Source organism: Piliocolobus tephrosceles, chromosome 15, assembly GCF_002776525.5.
Source record: "Piliocolobus tephrosceles isolate RC106 chromosome 15, ASM277652v3, whole genome shotgun sequence".
Classification (NCBI taxonomy): Eukaryota; Metazoa; Chordata; class Mammalia; order Primates; family Cercopithecidae; genus Piliocolobus; species Piliocolobus tephrosceles.
This window is the reverse complement of record NC_045448.1, coordinates 39370800-39389162: the sequence shown is the minus strand read 5'-3', so window position 1 is coordinate 39389162 and position 18363 is coordinate 39370800. Positions and strand designations below refer to the sequence as shown.

At 35.2% G+C, this 18363-nt stretch overlaps 1 protein-coding gene across 2 annotated transcripts in view; it reads left to right on the top strand.

The window, feature by feature from the left end:
• MAP4K3 (mitogen-activated protein kinase kinase kinase kinase 3) overlaps positions 1-18363 on the top strand; it is a 184164-nt gene that overhangs the window by 119197 nt on the left and 46604 nt on the right. The window contains exons 13-16 of one of the 2 annotated variants that reach the window (XM_023216290.2): positions 967-1045; positions 6549-6607; positions 8056-8118; positions 16205-16263. In XM_023216290.2, coding sequence (XP_023072058.1) covers positions 967-1045; positions 6549-6607; positions 8056-8118; positions 16205-16263 — 260 coding nt within the window. The remainder of the gene's footprint in view (positions 1-966; positions 1046-6548; positions 6608-8055; positions 8119-16204; positions 16264-18363) is intronic. The other variant, XM_023216291.2, reaches the window with a different exon arrangement.

The following is an 18363-nucleotide window of genomic DNA, read 5'->3' as shown; positions in this document are numbered from 1 at the left end:
GAGATTCAGTTTCCAAAGGGTTTCTCTAAGTCATATTTTTTCAGCTTTTTCTTTTTCTAATGTTAGAGCCCTTGAAAAATCTCATATTGGACATTCAGATTGTAAGTTTTCCAGTATTCCTTTGCAATCACATTCAATTAGTTAGGGTCTGTAAATAATTTCAAGGTGTGAATCTTCTTTGCAAATTAAAGGCAAATAATTGAGTATTGGTATGTTTCCTACCCGTGGAAATTATAATGGTACATCTGTAACCAAAAGAAACTGTGATGGAGTGGAAAGCATTTTTTTAATGAAAAAAAATAAATAAAGCTTCTGAAAAACATAAAATACTATATGTTCACCTAAACATAAGTTACGTAATTTTTGCAGTCTTAAATTGTTTATAATTCAAATAGTGCCAAAAGTGGAACACAAACTATTATCCTACATCATGTATAAATGTCTGTGTGTGGTTTTTTAATATTATTTCAAAAAAAATCCATAAATTGAAAAATAAACCTTAAAAGCCTTCTAAGCTCAACCATCATTAAATGATAGACGCCAATGGTAATGTTTACACTGTTGTATTTCCTTTCCCTTCAGAATTTCTTGATGTCAGAATAGATCCAGAATACTCAAGTGTACTTGATTCATCCTTGTAGAATGGATCTAGACAAGTCTGGTGTTGCACATACAAATAAGCAGAATATGTTACTAATTGTGTTTAATTTCATAAGTATTTAGCCAAAGAAGTGCCCTTTCTAGTACAAATAATAATTTATGTTGTAGATAATAAAAATATTTTTTCACCTTCATAGTTTGAGCTGTATTGTGGTTTGCTCTTTAAAAAAAAAATTGCAAAGTGCTGTTTTGCTTTTGTTTTTACTTAAAATGAAGTTTGTTTTTTTTCCTGTTTGGGTAATTTTGTGGACCAAACTATAACTTGATTATCAAATGCTGCATATCATTGATTTTGTTCTTTTCTAGCCTCTTGTTGCTGTACCACATAGAATTCACTCAACAAGTAGAAATGTGAGAGAAGAAAAAACACGCTCAGAGATAAACTGTAAGTATATACTATACACAGTTTATGATTTAATGATAGAAAATAAGATTTTAAGTTATAATTTAGTTACAGTTATTTTTGTTTTATTTCCTTCTGAATAGTTTTTCTTACTAAACACTGTTAAAGGTAAAGTTTAATTAGGGCAGTAAGAATTTCATTTTCCTTATTCTTGTGGAATTTTTGGTGGCAGGATGGGATGTGTTTTTGTTGTTACTGTTGGGGAGGAGAAGTTAATTCCTGAAATATGCAGGATAGAAGTAATAAGGGAGTGCTGTAAACTCCTATGTGCAGGTAACTCACCTAGAGAGCTTGTTAAATGCAATTTCAGATTCAGTAGACCTGGGATGGGATCTGAGGTTCTACTAACAAGCTCCCACGTCATTCATGCACTCATGATCCAAGGGTAACAGAGAAGTAGAGGTCCACAAACTGCCCTAGCATCTAAGCAACCTGGAAACTTTTAAAAAGGGATTCTCAGGCAACACTTCTCCATAGAATCCAATTCAGTAGGTCTTGGATTGGCCCAGAAACCTTTTTAAATAGGCCTCCAGTTATTTCTTATGGGCAGCCAAGTTATGGGCCCACTAAGACAAGCCATTCATTCACGTGGGATCCAATACTGTCAGCTCATCAGTGATAAACTGCCAATAGGAATCCCTCGAACAACAGTGCCTTAACTTTTTTATTCCTTAGAAGCATTTATTCTCTGAGTTATGTGCTGGTGATACCTGGAAAGTGTGGTGGGTTATATAAAAAGCTTTTTATATACATATATATATAAAATAAGCTTTTTAATATACAAGAAGTAATTATGAAATATCTTTATTGTTTCTTTAATATACAAAAAGTAATTAGAGGCCATGTACAGTGGCTTATGCTTGTAATCCCGGCACTTTGGGAGGCCGAGGCGGGTAGATCACTTGAGGCCAGGAGTTCAAGACAAGCATGGCCAACTTGGCAAAACCCCGTCTCTACATAAGCTACCAAAATTAGCCAGGCATGGTGATGTGCACCTGTAATCCCAGCTACTTGGGTGGCTGAGGTATGTATGAGAATCGCTTGAGCCTGGGAGGCCGAGTTTGCAGTGAGCCAAGATCCTGCCACTGCACTCCAGCCTGGGCAAAGATCAAGATTCTGTCGGGGGGAGGGGGGGAAGTAATTAGAGATTTCTTGCAGTTGATTTGGAAAACTTTATGTATTCAGTACTGTTGAAAATGTAATTTAAAGTGCTATCTTGTTATCTGATTTTATTAAAAAATTACATTATCAGTCCCTTTATAGCATAGTATTTCTGAATCACTCTGTGGTAACATATCAGTGATTCTCAACTTCTAAGTGAATATGCATGTGTATGTTATTTCAAACTAGATGTCTAGGCTGGGCACAGGGACTCACGCCTATAATCCCAGTACTTTTGGGAGGCCAAGGCAGGTGGATCACTTGAGGTCAGGAGTTGGAGACCAGCCTGACCAACACGGTGAAATCCTGTGTCCACTAAAAATACAAAAATTAGCTGGGCCTGTTGGTATGTGCCTGTAGTCCCAGCTACTTGGGAGGCTGAGGCAGGAGACTCACTTAAACCTGGGAAGCAGAGGGTTGCAGTGAGCCGAGATCCTGCCACTGCACTCCAGCCTTGGCAACAGTGTCTCAATTTAAAAAAAAAGAAAGGAAAAAAAAGAACATCATATGAGAACTCATGGACACAAAGGGGAACAACAGACACTGGGGCCTACTTGAGGGTGAAGGGTTAGGAGGAGGGAGAAGATGAGAAAAAGTAACTATTGGGTACTAGGCTTAGTACCTGGGTGACAAATAATCTGTACAATAAACCCTCATGATACAAGCTTTTTACCTATACAACAAACCTGCACATGTACCCCTGAACCTAAAATAAAAGTTTAAAAAATAAACATAAAAAAGAGCATCATAAACAGTGCTGCAGACTGGGATGATTGACCAATAGTTATTTGAAGAGTAACTGGAAGATTCTGTGGCAGAGGTTTGTCACAACTTTAGGGAATTTGAAGAGAGCAGAAGAGTGATACCAGTGTAAGGTTTGCATGTCCATAGGGACTTTGCTCCCTCTCTGCAAATGCATTCTCCACACAGAGTTCAAGTACAGTGGGAGTTATACAGTCTGGTGGGAGAAATGGGAATGTTCACAGGTGACAGTAACACAAGGCAGATAGATGCACAAGACTGTCTTCATGTAATTTTGTTACAGACTTAATTTTGGAATTTGATGACAAGTATAGGTGAAAGCTGTTCAATAGGCCTTTATCAACATGAAGTATATGTTAGTTTTGATACCTTACTAAAAGTTATTTTGTAATCTTGGATGTGTGATCAATTGTGAACAGTTATGATGGACTCATTCTTAACCTACTTACCAGATCTAAGGGCCAAAATTTAATATCTGAGCCATTAACAGCTTAAAAGCATATACATACCCACACATAATTGGAGATATTACAGGGCTGTTTCTCAACCATTTTTTTCCTTATGCCTCCTGTTGCTAAATATTCAAATCCCATTGTCTTCTTTCATTGATATTAACGTTCACAATAAATTTACATACAAAGTTGAAATAAAATCATTAGAAAAGTGATTATGCTTTGAAATCTCACTCTTTTCCTCACCTTGGTTGGGAAGTTTTGGTTTTGGCTGAAACTCTTACTAGTTGAAATGTAATATATTGTGGCTGTTTGTTTTCTTTTTATTGTTCTATATTTTTTCCTCTGTTTTTATCTCAGGAGACTTGAGGGTTTTACCCAGATTATAAGATCAGATAATGATAATGAGCTATAGAAATAAAAGGTAAAGGTACTGAAACATTCAATACATTAGAACAGCAAAGAAAAAGAAAAGACGAGGGCCGGGCACGGTGGCTCAAGCCTGTAATCCCAGCACTTTGGGAGGCCGAGACGGGTGGATCACGAGGTCAGGAGATCGAGACCATCCTGGCCTACACGGTGAAACCCCGTCTCTACTAAAAAATACAAAAAACTAGCCGGGCGAGATGGCGGGCGCCTGTAGTCCCAGCTACTCGGGAGGCTGAGGCAGGAGAATGGCCTAAACCCGGGAGGCGGAGCTTGCAGTGAGCCGAGATTGCGCCACTGCACTCCAGCCTGGGCAACAGAGCGAGACTCCGTCTCAGAACAAAAAAAAAAAAGAAAAAGAAAAGACGAATCTAGTACAGTTAATCTATGTCTACTCTGGCTAGTTTATACTTTAGCTACAGTGGTTGTTTTTGGTTGTGTAGCAAACCCAAAATTTAGTAGTTTAAAACAATAAACATTTTTTAAATCAACTCCCATATATTTTAAATCCTATAAGACAGTATTATTGTCATTAACCATGGTCAATATTCATTTGCATTTATCTGTATATTTACCAATTTTTTGCTCTTCATTCAATAGTGTATTTCTGTACCACCACTTATGGATCTCTTTTGATTAAATAATTCCTTTTAGTATAAGTCTGAAGGTGTTGAATTTTCTCACTTTCTGTATATCTGCTCATATTAAACAATAAACATTTATTGTCTTTAACAGATTTTGAGAGTCAGGAATCCAGGACAGGCTAGCTGAATAATTCTGGTTCAAGGTCTTATAAAGTTGCACACAGGTATCAGCTAGGGCTGGAGTCATCTGAAGGCTTGACTGGACTGGAAGATTTACTTCCAAGCTCATTCATGTAACTATTGGCCAGAGGCTTCACTTCCTTGCCAAGAGGCCTCTCTTTAGGGCTGCTCACAATGTAACTTCCTCCAGAGCAAGTGATCCAACAGAGAGAGCCCAAGACAGAAACTTTATCTTGGACTTCATATACAGTTACTTCTACTCTGGTCTTTTGGTCACAGCCAACCCTGATCCAATGTGGAAGCGTTGTGAATACCAAGAGGGAGGAGTCACTGGGGACCATGTTACAGGCTGGCTTCCACAAGTACCCTGTATCAGCTGCTGTCTACCCACCTAAATACTGAGTTAAGATTGTCTCAGCCAGGCACGATTACAGCCAGACACCTGTAATCCCAGCACTTTCGGAGGCCAAGGTGGGCAGATCACCTGAGGTCAGGAGTTCCAGACCAGCCTGGCCAACATGGTGAAACCCTGTCTCTACTAAAAATACAAAAAATTAGCCTGGTGTAGTGGCTCACACCTGTAGTCCCAGCTACTCAGGAGGTTGAGGCACAAGAACCGCTTGAACCCAGGAGGTGGAGGTTGCAGTGAGCCGAGATTGTGCCATTGCACTCTGGCCTGGGCGACAAAAAGAGACTGTCTCAAAGAACAAAACGAAACAAAAAAAGATTGTCTCTGTTTTATGCCTGCTCACAACAAAGCAGCAAGTTAGATCCTGATTGTACACACATATAATTTTGTTAATCATCTTCTTTTATTACTGTGGAAAAGGCCTAGAATTAACAAATTAGGCTTTAGCAGTTAATAAAGCAGACTTTATTGGGCTTTTTCCAGCTAACGTACAAATGGCCATCAGGTGCATGAAAATATGTTCATCATCACTAATTGTAAAGAAAATACAAATCAAAAAAGAAAAACCCCAATGAGATATCATTTCACTAGTTTAAATGGCTGTTGTTAAAAAGCCAAAAAATAACACATGCTGGTGAAAATGCAGAGAAAAGGGAACTCTTATATGGAGGTTCCTCAAAAACTAAAAATAGAACTACCATATGATTCAGAACCACTGGATTATGCATCCAAAAGAAAGGATATCGGTATATGTAAAAGATACCTACACTCCCAAGTTTATTGCAGCATTATCACAATACCTAGGATAAAGAAACAACCTATATGTCCATCAACGGATGAATATATTTATATTCATACATTCAGGAAATGTATATATACACAACAGAATATTATTCAGTCATAAAAAAGAATGAAATCCTTTCATTTGCAACAACATGGATGGAACTGGAGGACATTAATGTTAAGTGACTAGGCATAGAAAGACAAATGTCTCACGTTCTCATTCATATGTGGTAGCTAAAAAAGTTGATCTCATGGAGGTAGAGTAGAATGATGGTTACCAGAGGCAGGAATGGGTAAGAGATAGGTGGATGAAAAGAGGTTGTTTCATAGGTACAAAAATAAAGTTAAATAGAAGGAATGCATTCTAGTGTTCGGTAGCAGAGTAGGGAAATTATAATTAACAATCATTTATTGTATACTTTAAAATAGTTAGAAGATTTGGAGTGTTCCCTAACACAAAGAAATGATAAATGTTTGATGTGATGGATATCCTAATTACCCTGTTTTGTTCATTACACACTGTCCACATGTATCAAAGTATCACATGCACCACCATGAATATTTACACTTATTAGTATCAGTTTTAAAAATTGAAAACAAAAATCTTTGGAGATCAGTGTGTGGTTGATGGTAGCATTAAATGTCTTTTAGCATGGAATAACTTTTTAAATTATTGTCATTAAGAACATAAAAACATCCTGGTTTTACTTTTTTTTTTTCTTTTTTAGTTGGCCAAGTGAAATTTGATCCACCCTTAAGAAAGGAGACAGAACCACATCATGAACTTGTAAGTAGCGTAGCCTTAGAATGTTAATACTGAAAATAAATGTTTTAGTTTGTCTCTGTAATGTATTAGTACTGACAAAAAAAGCTAGTCGTTAATATTTTCAAAAACATTTAAGGTCCCAGTCTGGTCAACATAGTAAGACCCTGTCTCTACAAAACAATTTTAAAACTTAGATGACATGACATGGCGGTGTGTACTTGTAGTCCTAGCTACTTGGAAGGCTAGGGCAGGAGGATCCCTTGAGCCCAGGAATTCAAGGTTACAGTGAGCTATGATCGCACCACTGTACTCTAGCCTAGGCAGAAGTGTGAGACCTTGTCTTTAAAAACATAAAATAAAATTTTAAAAAAACTTGTGGGAAACAAAAAGGTAAGTAATTCTCAAATTCATAATAAATAAATCTGTGTTGCTGAATATTTTCAAAATTATTTTAGGAGAAACTTACTAGTTTTACTATTCTCTGATTAAATGTTTTTAATGCTAGCTTTTAATTTTTTTATTTTTTATTTTTTCTGTTTTTGAGGGGCTTTTTAAAATATGTATCTTTAGGATAAATGCCATGGTTTCCAAACATTAGAGTAGAGTCCTATCTGTATAAAGGACTAAAACCTAGGGAGATGACGCATACATAGTAAATGAAGTTTGTCATTCATTTAAGGCTTGCTATAACTTTATGAATATACTTTGCATGATTCTTTTGTTGTCTTATATACTCCTTTCCAGATAAATGATAATATATTAGATTCAGTCATTAAAGCAAAGTACTTTGCAGCTATTTGAGATGTTAATATTCTATAGAACAATAAAAAATGAGACACTGGAAAATACAAAATTCTAAAGAAATTATTTTGCCAGAGTTCCATATGATGTCTGTTTCATTTTTTTTATTTGCTAGTTAATAAGAGAAAAAGTAACTTAATAAGTACTAAGGATTGAAGTAGGAGCTTTCTTATTCAGTTTAATGCTTATTTTAGCTCTCTTGACTGAAGCATACCAAGGGAGTCATTAGCCTTTACCTTATAGTTACTCTAATTCAATGTACCAGTGTAGAGGAATAGAATGTTAAAGAAAAAGTCTTAAAATGATCATATTGTAATACCAAAGCCTGACATTTATGAAGAGGGGTGGAGAAAATTAAGAAAAAGTAGTCATGATATTTATAAATGCTAATTGTGTTTTGTTAAGGCAGTTTGAGTTTATTTTTTGTTTCCCTTTGTAAGTTGGCATTGCCTGTATTTAAATTCTGTACTAATTTAGTAACTGCATTTTAGAGCAAAATTGTTGCAATGTTGCTTTTTTAGAAGCTGCCTAATACAGTTTGACTTTCCATTTGCCTTAATAAAATTATATTAGCAGGACTTACTTCGTTTGTGAAAGTTTCCCTTTGTGAATTTGTGGCTTTTAGTCTAAGCATGAATAACTTGGGTTTCTTGGTCTCTGCTAAACAGCCCGACAGTGATGGTTTTTTGGACAGTTCAGAAGAAATATACTACACTGCAAGATCTAATCTGGTATTTCTCATCTTCTGATTTTCTTTGTCAGCATTGTTTTAGTCTTAATTGTTTTCTTTTAAGATCAAACATTTTGTCCAGTTAAACCATTGTTTTATAAGTTGCTATCATTTAGCAAACTTCCATATATTAAGAGTTGTGGCAGTTTTTTCCCATAACAAGTTACATATGTATATCTACCTATTCAAATATAATACTGTAGTGATAAATAAACATGCTTGTCTTTTTTATGAAAAATGTTAATGTTTAATTTTCTCATTCGTATATTAAGGTTTTTTTTTTAAAGAAATGGCATTTCCCTGTAAAAATGTCCAGTTTAATGATGTAACTTGTTTTAATGAACTAGAAACCACCCATCCACATATATATATAAACTATTTATATGTTATATGGTACATATATTCATATGTATTACATATATAATATATATCATATATCATCTGGCACACACATATATTATTCATATAATATATGGTACATATTTAATTTGTAAAAATAATTTGCTCCTACATTAACAATGAAATCATTCTCAGATGAAGTTTTAATTTTTCAGCATTACTATCATGTCTGGTTTCCTTAGGACAAAATTTAGATTATAAAGCATTCCTGAAGTTATAAATACTGTCTTACCATTACATAAGAAAAAATGAGAAATTGATGCGATTAAATATTACATAAATAATAGTTGTTATTAAGTAAATAGTTCTTTCTGCTACTGTGGTTGGCGAGAGCCCCAAGTTACCCACATATTTACTCCCAGATTCTACTTCTGACTTTTAAATGGAGTTTTCTTCTCTTTCCTTCCTCTTTACCTTAGTAACATACATCTTTCAATTTGGGTTGGCTTAAATGATTCTTTATGTAAATTTTTTAATCTAGGACTTCTGACATTTGTAAAATATGAAAGAGATTTTAGACATAATTTCCCTTCTTTAGAGAGGTTGCTGTCTTATTGGACAGAATGTACTTAAACATTCAAACTCTTACCCATGCAACAAAATACATAATGGCTTGCCAAAATTTTGCCAAGTGGCAAGTGTTGGTGAGGGGAAGCTAACATACAGTTAAGTATTGTAGAGATGAGAGAAGGAGAAGAGCTTTGGGGCCCATGTGGCTTATCTGGCTTCTGGGAGGGACTAAGACTAATGTCAGTATTGTGTAGGAACATTGTAGATTCTTCAGGAAGAAAAGGGACAGATGCTGGCTCTGTTTCACAGGAATTGGAAACAATTGCCGGCACAGACCACAGGTTTGAGAGATGTCAGGCGGACAGCTGAGATTTTGGAATTACACTAATCTGGGATTCCTTTTTTAAAAAGTAGATTTAAATTATCAAAGAGGAAGTGATAGATGAAGCCACGAAATTACATATGTTCCCCATTGTTACATCTGAAAAAAGAGTGCGAAAAACTGGTTACCATAGTGGATGATGCCTATGTTTAACATTCAGGTAGAACCAACATTGGAGGTAGGAAAGAAGCAGTTGAAAAGCTAGGAGAGCCAGTAAACGCACTGTCTCAAAAAAAAAAGGGGATGTGTTCAATGGCCTAAAGAGACAAAATGTGTGAGAATTAAGTATTAACCCATAGGGCCAAGTGAGATAGAATGTCTGAAGAAAACAGAGTCAGTGATTGCTGGATTGAAAATGTCTTCAGAATTAGACACCTAGGGTAGAATGACAATTAGTGAAATTTATTGCAGAAATAAAGACAACACAACATTTTGAATTGATTCTAGTATTTATTAATATCCTCCATGTAGAAAAGATAACAACAAAACTGGAAACATAATACTTTAAAATTACAGAAACTCGACCGAGCACGGTGGCTCACGCCTGTAATCCCAGCATTTTGGGAGGCTGAGGCGGGCAGATCACAAGGTCAAGAGATCGAGACCGTCCTGGCCAACATGGTCAAACCCTGTCTCTACTGAAAATACAAAAAATTAGCTGGGCGTGGTGGCATGTGCCTGTAGTCCCAGCTACTTGGGAGACTGAGGCAGGAGAATTCGCTTGAACCTGGGAGGTGGAAGTTGCAGTGAGCCAGGATTGCGCCACTGCACTCCAGACTGGCAACAGAGTGAGACTCCATCTTTAAAAAAAAAAAAAAAAAAATTACAAATACTCTTTTCTCTGCCACATGTGGAACTAGCCTAGTAACTTGAATAAGTTACCATATTATGGCTTTGTTCCCTGTAACTGCTCCCACCTTCATCCCTGCTCCCTGCCCTGTAATCAGGAGTTTCTTGTGGTACAGGGGAGCAGTTGAGGGGGTCTTGTGACAATGGAGGGATTTAGGGACTGTTAGGATAGTTCTGGCAGAAGAGGATGAATGAAATATCTGTCAGAGTATACAACTTATAAAATCAGCCTTAAAGCTCACTCCCAATGGTAACAAAAGCTAACATTTATCTACAGGTTTTTATATACCAGACATTATTCTAAGCATTTTAAATATGTTAGTATTCTTGTTTTACAAATCAGGTGATTTAAAGTGCAAAGAAGCTGAAATTCGTTACTCTTTAACTAAGAACAGCAGAACTGGGATTCCTAAGCAGCCTGACTCAGGAATTCAAAATTAAAGCACTGTGCTGTATCGCCTCTACCCAACATCATCGATATATGTTTTTAAAGTAAAATCATACTGGGCCCCCCACCTTTTAAAAATAAATATGTATGTCCGACTGTTATTTTGTTTTGGTTTGGTTTTTTATTGTGGTAAAATACACATTACAAAATTTACCATTTTAATGCTTATGTCTACAGTCCAGTGGCATTAAGTACATTCACATTGTTACACAGCTGCCACTGCTCTCCATCTTCAGAATGATTTCATTTTCCCAAACTAAAACTCTATACTCATGAAACAATAACTCCCCATTCCTTTTTCTATCTAGCTCCTGGCAGTGAACACTCTGTTTTCTGACTATGAATTTGACTTCTCTAGTTATCTTGTATAAGTGAAATCATAGCATATTTGTTCTTTTGTGACTGGCTCACTACTTAGCATAATTTCATAATATCTTCAGGGTTCCTCCGTGTTGCAGCATGTGTCAGAATTTCCTTTTTAAGGCTGAATAATACTCCATTGCATGTAAATACCACGTTCTGTTTATACATTCATCTATTGATAGACAGTGAGCTGCTTCTACCTTTTGGCCATTGTGAATAATGCTGTTATAAACATGGATACACAAATATCTGTTTGAGTCCCTGCTTTCAACTCTTTTGATATGTAACTAGAAATGGACTTGTAGTTCTATCTTTAATTTTTTGAGAAACTGCCATACTATTTTCCACAGCAGCTGCAACATTTTTACATTTCCACCAGCAATGCACATGACTTGTAATTTCTCCACCTCCTCATCAACACTTGTTATTATCCTCTGTTTTGTTTTGTTTTTAACTTTTGATAATAGCTATCCTAATGGGTATGAAGTAGCCACAGTTATTTCTGTGTTCTAATGTTATCAATTCTAAAATCTTGGCACTATGAACAAGATTTCTTCTCTTACAAATGCTTGTGGCTGACCACTAAAAGCCTGAGGAATCCAAAATGTCTGGCCCTCATCTTAGCTGGCAATTGGCACCAAGGTAAAAACCCTAAATTCCTTTGGGACCAGAAGGAACATTTACCCCTTTAAAGACCTTGCTGCCTAAACATTCCATATTACCCGCGATTTCTGGTTGTTTTAAATGCCAACTGTACTTATTTTATGATTTTGTAAATGAATTTAGAATATTGTATTTCAACTTTTGTGCTATCCAAAAGTGCTCTTGTAAAACAAACAAACAAACAAAAAAAAATCAGGTAATTAATATACAAAGCCAGAAGAATAGGGCTTGATTTTTTAGAATTGACAGTATGAGAATTTTTGAAAGATGCCTGAGTTTAAAACAAAAACTCACTGTAAATTAATTAAAAGAGTTTTGCCCATAACCATAAAAATTGGTTTGTCTGATCGCCAAAATGCTGTCTTCAGATTAAAAGGTTATATTACACATCCATCTTAACTGATGCTATTTTTTTCTAATTTGCATAGTTTTACTGGCTATTTAAGCCCATATACCAATAAAAAAAATAGAAAGTTAATTCTGTATAAAAGACTATGTTGACCCGGCGCGGTAGCTCACGCCTATAATCCCAGCACTTTGGGAGGCCGAGGCAGGCGGATCACTTGAGGTCAGGAGTTTGAGACCAGCCTGGCCAACATGGCAAAACCCCGTCTCTACTGAAAATACAAAAATTAGCTGGGCATGGTGGTGCATGTCTGTAATTCCAGCTACTTGAAAGGCTGAGGCAGAAGAGTTTCTTGAACCCAGAAGGCAGAGGTTGCAGGGAGCTGAGATCGCGCCTCTGCACTCCAGCTTGGGCAACAAAGCAAGACTCCATCTCAAAAACAAACAAAAACCCAAAGAACACTATGTTAATGGCTATGGAGGGGAATAAATAAATAGTAACATAATCATTGCTGTGAAGAAGTATATAGTATACCTCACCTTGCCAGTATTCATTTCCGAGCCTGCAGTACAAAAGTCATGTTATTCAATTTTCAGGCTCCTTAATCTGCTTTTGTTAGTCAGAATCCTAACTTGATCAGTTAATATTCTGACTCTACTTGCTTTTCTGACTTTTTAAGAAATAAAAAATATTTGAATTATCCTGGGTCCATCCCCTCTCTATTTCTATAAATCATCTACTGCATTACAAGGTATCTCACTAACAACCTTATTTGTGCCATAATTTTCTCATTTTTGATGGGAAAATATTTCTCCTGTTCTCTCTTTTTCTTGATCAAGATATATTGCTCAAGTATTTTTTTCTTTTGTGTTTTTGTAGTGAACTGTATCAATTCTATTGACTTCCTGCTGCTTTCTCATCAGGTATAGACTTAAATCTCCCAAGGAGATTTTTTTAAAAACTACAATAAGATGTTTTTTGGTCATATGCTTTTCCTTTTCCAGTGCTCCATGTTATATCCTTTGTTCACTTTCAGTTTTCTCACACGAAATAATCTCCTGTTCATTAAAATGAACTATTGAAATTAGGACTTTGCAACCTAAAAAGATATTTTAATTGGGCTAGGATAACGATCTTGAACTTTTAATCTGTACTAGGTTATTGCATGTTTTCAGCACTTGTTACTTATTTGACTTTACTGTGTAAACATTGTCATTCACTAACAAGTTGATGCCTGATTAGCACTACTAACTTTTTTTTATGCTGGCATACTCAAGTGTTTCTTATTTAGCTTATAAAGAGTGGCCATAGGATACCATCATCTTCGGATAGTTTGAGTGCCTTTCCAAGCATTATTTTGGTAGCATTTTTCTGATATGGAATAACTTCCAAATCCTTTTTGAAAAGCATTTTAGATCAGTCTTTCTGGGACTGCCCCAAAGACGTATAATTAACTACTAACTTTGCCCTGGTTTCACTTTTGTTCCTTTCCTTTTTATTTCTTCTCATTTTCCTTATCTGATTTTCTGTCTGAATTCCTGTCAGATAATAGGTGCTTGGTAAACAATGGTTGTATTAAATGAGATTAGAAACGTTTTAGAAGGATTTAAAGTAATATTTTACTTATGGTATTCCTGGCACATTGTTTTAGTTCCATGGTTGCTATAACATAGTTTAGGGAGAAGAAATTGTTAAAGAATGAGCCCTTTTGAATTTCACCTTTCCTGGTAAGACTTGAGACATGACCCATTTAATCATCAGACTTGGATCTATCTACAACTTCTCTCCTGGCCTGAATGTTGTTCTCTATATGAGCCTATGCTCAATTTTCTATTAATGTATTGCCTTAGTTATTTTAGATACTTTTCTTACCTTTCTAAATATACTGCTGATCTCAGTTTTTTTGTCTTTTTTTAATTAATTAATTTATTTTTTTTGAGATGGAGTCTCTCTCTTTCACCAGGCTGGAGTGCAGTGGCGTGATCTCAACTCACTGCAACCTCCGCCTCCCGGATTCAAGCAATTCTCCTGCCTCAGCCTCCCAAGTAGCTGGGACTACAGGCTCGAACCAGCACGCCCAGCTAATTTTTTGTATTTTTAGTAGAGATGGGTTTTCGCCATGTTGGCCAGGATGGTCTCCACCTCCTGACCTCATGATCCACCCACCTCGGCCTCCCAAAGTGCTAGGATTATAGGCGTGAGCCACCGCACCCGGCCTGTTTCCTTTATTTTTAATCATTATTACCAACCTTTTACTTGTCATGTATCAGATGAGCTGAATATTCTGTGACACATCTGTGTTGATAGAACACAAGCCATGGCCACTCCACACGAATGTGTGCTTTTGGAAGCTGTCATTTGATTAAAGGCTTAGAGATTATATTGGCTAAAAATGTAGCTGGTCTGACAGAGGGCCCAGTTATCCATAGCTGAAGAAAACAAATTTTGTGTTTGTTTAACTTAGTACTTCTCTTTACTGAATACTGCAGTTTAAGGATTCAATAGTAAAGTCATGACCACTTAAACTGTGCAGTTTTGTGGTAACAATGGTTTTATCTTATTAAGATATATCATTACAAATTAAAGAGTACAGATGTCCTTTTTCATTAGAATTTCGTGTGATACCAGTGTGACAGTCAACTAATCTTTTTTATGATGTGTTATCTTTTCTGACACTGATAAGAACACTTACTGTTATGCATGGAAGAACACGAATATTGAAGAAGACAAAATTTGAGTCTTGTCTAAACCAGGATTTTGATTTTAATTTTCATCAGATATTTTTTTGACAGAACTTGGAATATTTAAATTTTAAAGTGCTTTTCTCTTAAATGTAATGTATTGCTTAAAATCCTTACATTCTGAGGCTTAGTATTTTTTGTGATTTAGAATTAGCTTTATGTATGTTAATGAGGCTGAGGTTTTATTTATGGGAAAATAAACAGTTGGCATTTGAACAAGCATTTATTTATGGTGCAGTCAGTCAGTTTGTGCCAGGAACAATGCTAGACCATAGGCTGTAAGGAAAGAAGATAGATTTGATCATTTCCCACTTTTTAAGGAGCTCACTTTTACAAGCATGTAAATAGATTAAAATGCAGCATAAGTGCTAGAGGAGCTCTGTGTGTTGAATGCTCTGGAGACTTGGAGAAGGCTGCAGATAATCTTCCCTGGCAATCTTGGAAGGCGGCTGCTCCAGGGTGACTTTTGTGTTAAGCCCTGATCGTGAATCTGAGAATATCTTGTGAAAGTAAAAAGCACTTTAAATACGCTATATTCTAATGTAAATAAGATTCATTTTTAAAATGTCAAATATTCCCCCTTAATGGTTAAAACAGTGCGTAGATTACCATGACTCTTCAAGAAGGGGACAAAAGGCGGCTAAATTTACTTCATGCTTTTCATGGTTGTTGGAAAGCAGGTTTATTTTTCTCAAGAAGGCATTTGAGTTGAGCATGTGTACTGTTCATCCTTTTAAATGTTAATTCTTAACACTCTATAACCCACAGCATTAAGTCGGAAAGTGTTTAAATAGTTGAGGAACTGCCTTAATACTCATTTGAAGTTTTGCTTTTATACTCTTAAAAAATTATTAAAAGTCCTTCAATACAGTGTATAATATTGTACAAGTTCATATATGTAATTTACTTTTAAAATAGCACCTAATTTTATATTTTAAAAAATTATTACCTACATGAAATAGCAGTAGAGATATGTGAATGTGTATATATACATAATTATTTTAGATACTATATACAAAGTAAACCAAGATTTTTGTTGCTTCTTCACTTCTCTGAACATTTTTGCTTTATTATAACTGGAGAATAAATACCTTATTTGAGCTTTTTTCTTTCTAAAAACTGATTTTTCCAAAAGTTAATTAAAGTAACAGTAACCAAAAATGAAACTTTGCATATATTATTCAGAAAAATTCCAAGAAAAACACTCAAATAATAAAATACTTAAATCAGGACTATGAACTCATGAAATCCTTCTTTTTTAAGAATGTATAGCAATACAGATTTATTTGGGGGTCTGGGGCTTGTCCTTTAAAAATAATATATATTAATGTATCATGGTGTGCGATATACTACTCTTGTGCTAAATATTTTATTTTGTACTATTAGGATCTGCAACTGGAATATGGACAAGGACACCAAGGTAGTTACTTTTTAGGTGCAAACAAGTAAGTAAAGTTCTTTTAAAACTTAATTTAAATTCAAGAATGATTAAGTTGCCTTTAATATTGTATTTTAATATTTAAGGTAGAAAATTGTATTAGGCTGGTAGATATATTTTACAATGTACATTTAACGTTTTTCCGTTGCTTCCTTGCTCATTATTTAGTTAATAGTTGTCATAATGGGAAGCATCAACATAATTTTTTTATATCAAGCTACTTTGCTGATCTTGTATGTTAGAGAAAAACCACGTGTATTGCCACTGAAGGCAGATGTATGTTTTAGCGATTAATTTCTAAAATTGATCTGTTTATTTCTTGTAAAACTTGCTTTGATACATCTCTAAGATGGGTTGGTCACTGAAAACAGCTGGAATTATTCATACAACTTAGAAATCTTAACTTTTTGGCTATAAGGCTTTTTTAAAGTAAGATAGTAGTTAAAATGTGTGTCTGGATTCTTAAAAGTTACCAGTCTCTGCAGTAAATAAATCCAACAGTTATTTAATGCCTCTTCTGCACCAGGCACTATCTAGTTGACAGAGGCACACAGGTTACAAGGCAGCTTACAGACATTAACAATTCAAATTGGTCATTTGCCAGGTATGACGGGAGACAGAGCTTTACTATTCCTCTTAGAGTCTCATTTTCTAAGTTTGTGGATAAATTATCATAAAAACTAATTTATAAGGGAATATAATTTAAATTACCAAGATCTTCCAGCAATGCATATATTATTTTAATAATCGAAACAACTTAAAATTTCTTTTTTTTTTTTGAAGCAGGCGAGTCTCACTCTGTTGCCCAGGCGAGAGTGCAGTGATGTGATCTCGGCTCACTGCAACCTCCACCTCCCAGGTTCAAGTGATTCTCACGCCCCAGCCTCCCAGTAGCTGGGACTACAAGCGCCCACCACCATGCCAAGCTAATTTTTTGTATTTTTGTAGAGCCTGGGTTTCACCATGTTGGCCAGGCTGGTCTCAAACTCCTGGCCTCAAGTGATGCATCAGCCTCAGCCTCCCAGAAGGTGCTAAGATTACAGGTGTGAGCCACTATGCCTCGCAAAATTTCAAAATATTATTTCAGTTGCATTAGAGAGTTGAGACATATATATTCCCATATTTTAAGTTAAGCAGTTGAGAAATAGTAACTAAAGACAAATAGCTTAGTTTTAAGGGTAATAATGCAAAATCATGTTTCTTTTTTTAAATAAACTAAATGCCAAATGTTTAATTTTTTACTTAAATATGCTATCCTTTCCTAACACAGAGAAAAGGCTTTAATAACAACCTACAGAAATATATTAGTTTTTATTTAAACTGAACTTCAGTTAAATACTATCAGAATTTTAAAAATATTATTAGCTTTGATACTATTATTAAGTCATTATTATTATTAGCATTTATGTTTTTTAAAATGGAAAATAAGTGTAAAATTTTCTCGGTAGAAAAATGAAATTTTACCTAAATGGTAGCTATTTGTGATTTATAAATTGTCTTAGTTTGTTGGTGAAAAACAAAGGAAAGTTTGTCTCATAGTGGATTAGCAAATAAAAAAAATTTTGAAGTGTTTTTATATTATTTTCTCTAAATATGAGGTCACTAATTTTAAGGACCTTGTTAGCAAATTTTAGTGTATTTTAAGACACTGAAAAATTTGGGAAAATATTTTTTACCTTTTTTGATTCATTTGAAATATATTTTAAAAATTTGTACATGCAAAGTACAAAAAAAGCAATGTAGCCCCTCACTAAATGCCTTTCCAGATTCCTTAGTTCCCATTGTCTGATTTCTGATTGTTAGACATTTTCATAGTGTATAGTTATTTTGGCTAGGTAAAATGTTAATAATTTGCCCAACCTTCATTTTTTTATTAATTGGATCCCTGCTTAAGGAACTGTATTCTATATAACGAACCCTTGGCAAGGTAGGTTGGCCAAAAGTTTGCTCTTTGGCTGTGTTTCATGTGTAGGTTTATACATACATCTGACATGAGCATGGATGTAGCACTCCTCTTGCTGTATTGATATGTCTGCTTTATTCTTGTGATTAGGCAGTGTTTTAAAAAAAGATATTTCCTGCTTTCTCCATAGGTGATCAGGCAGAC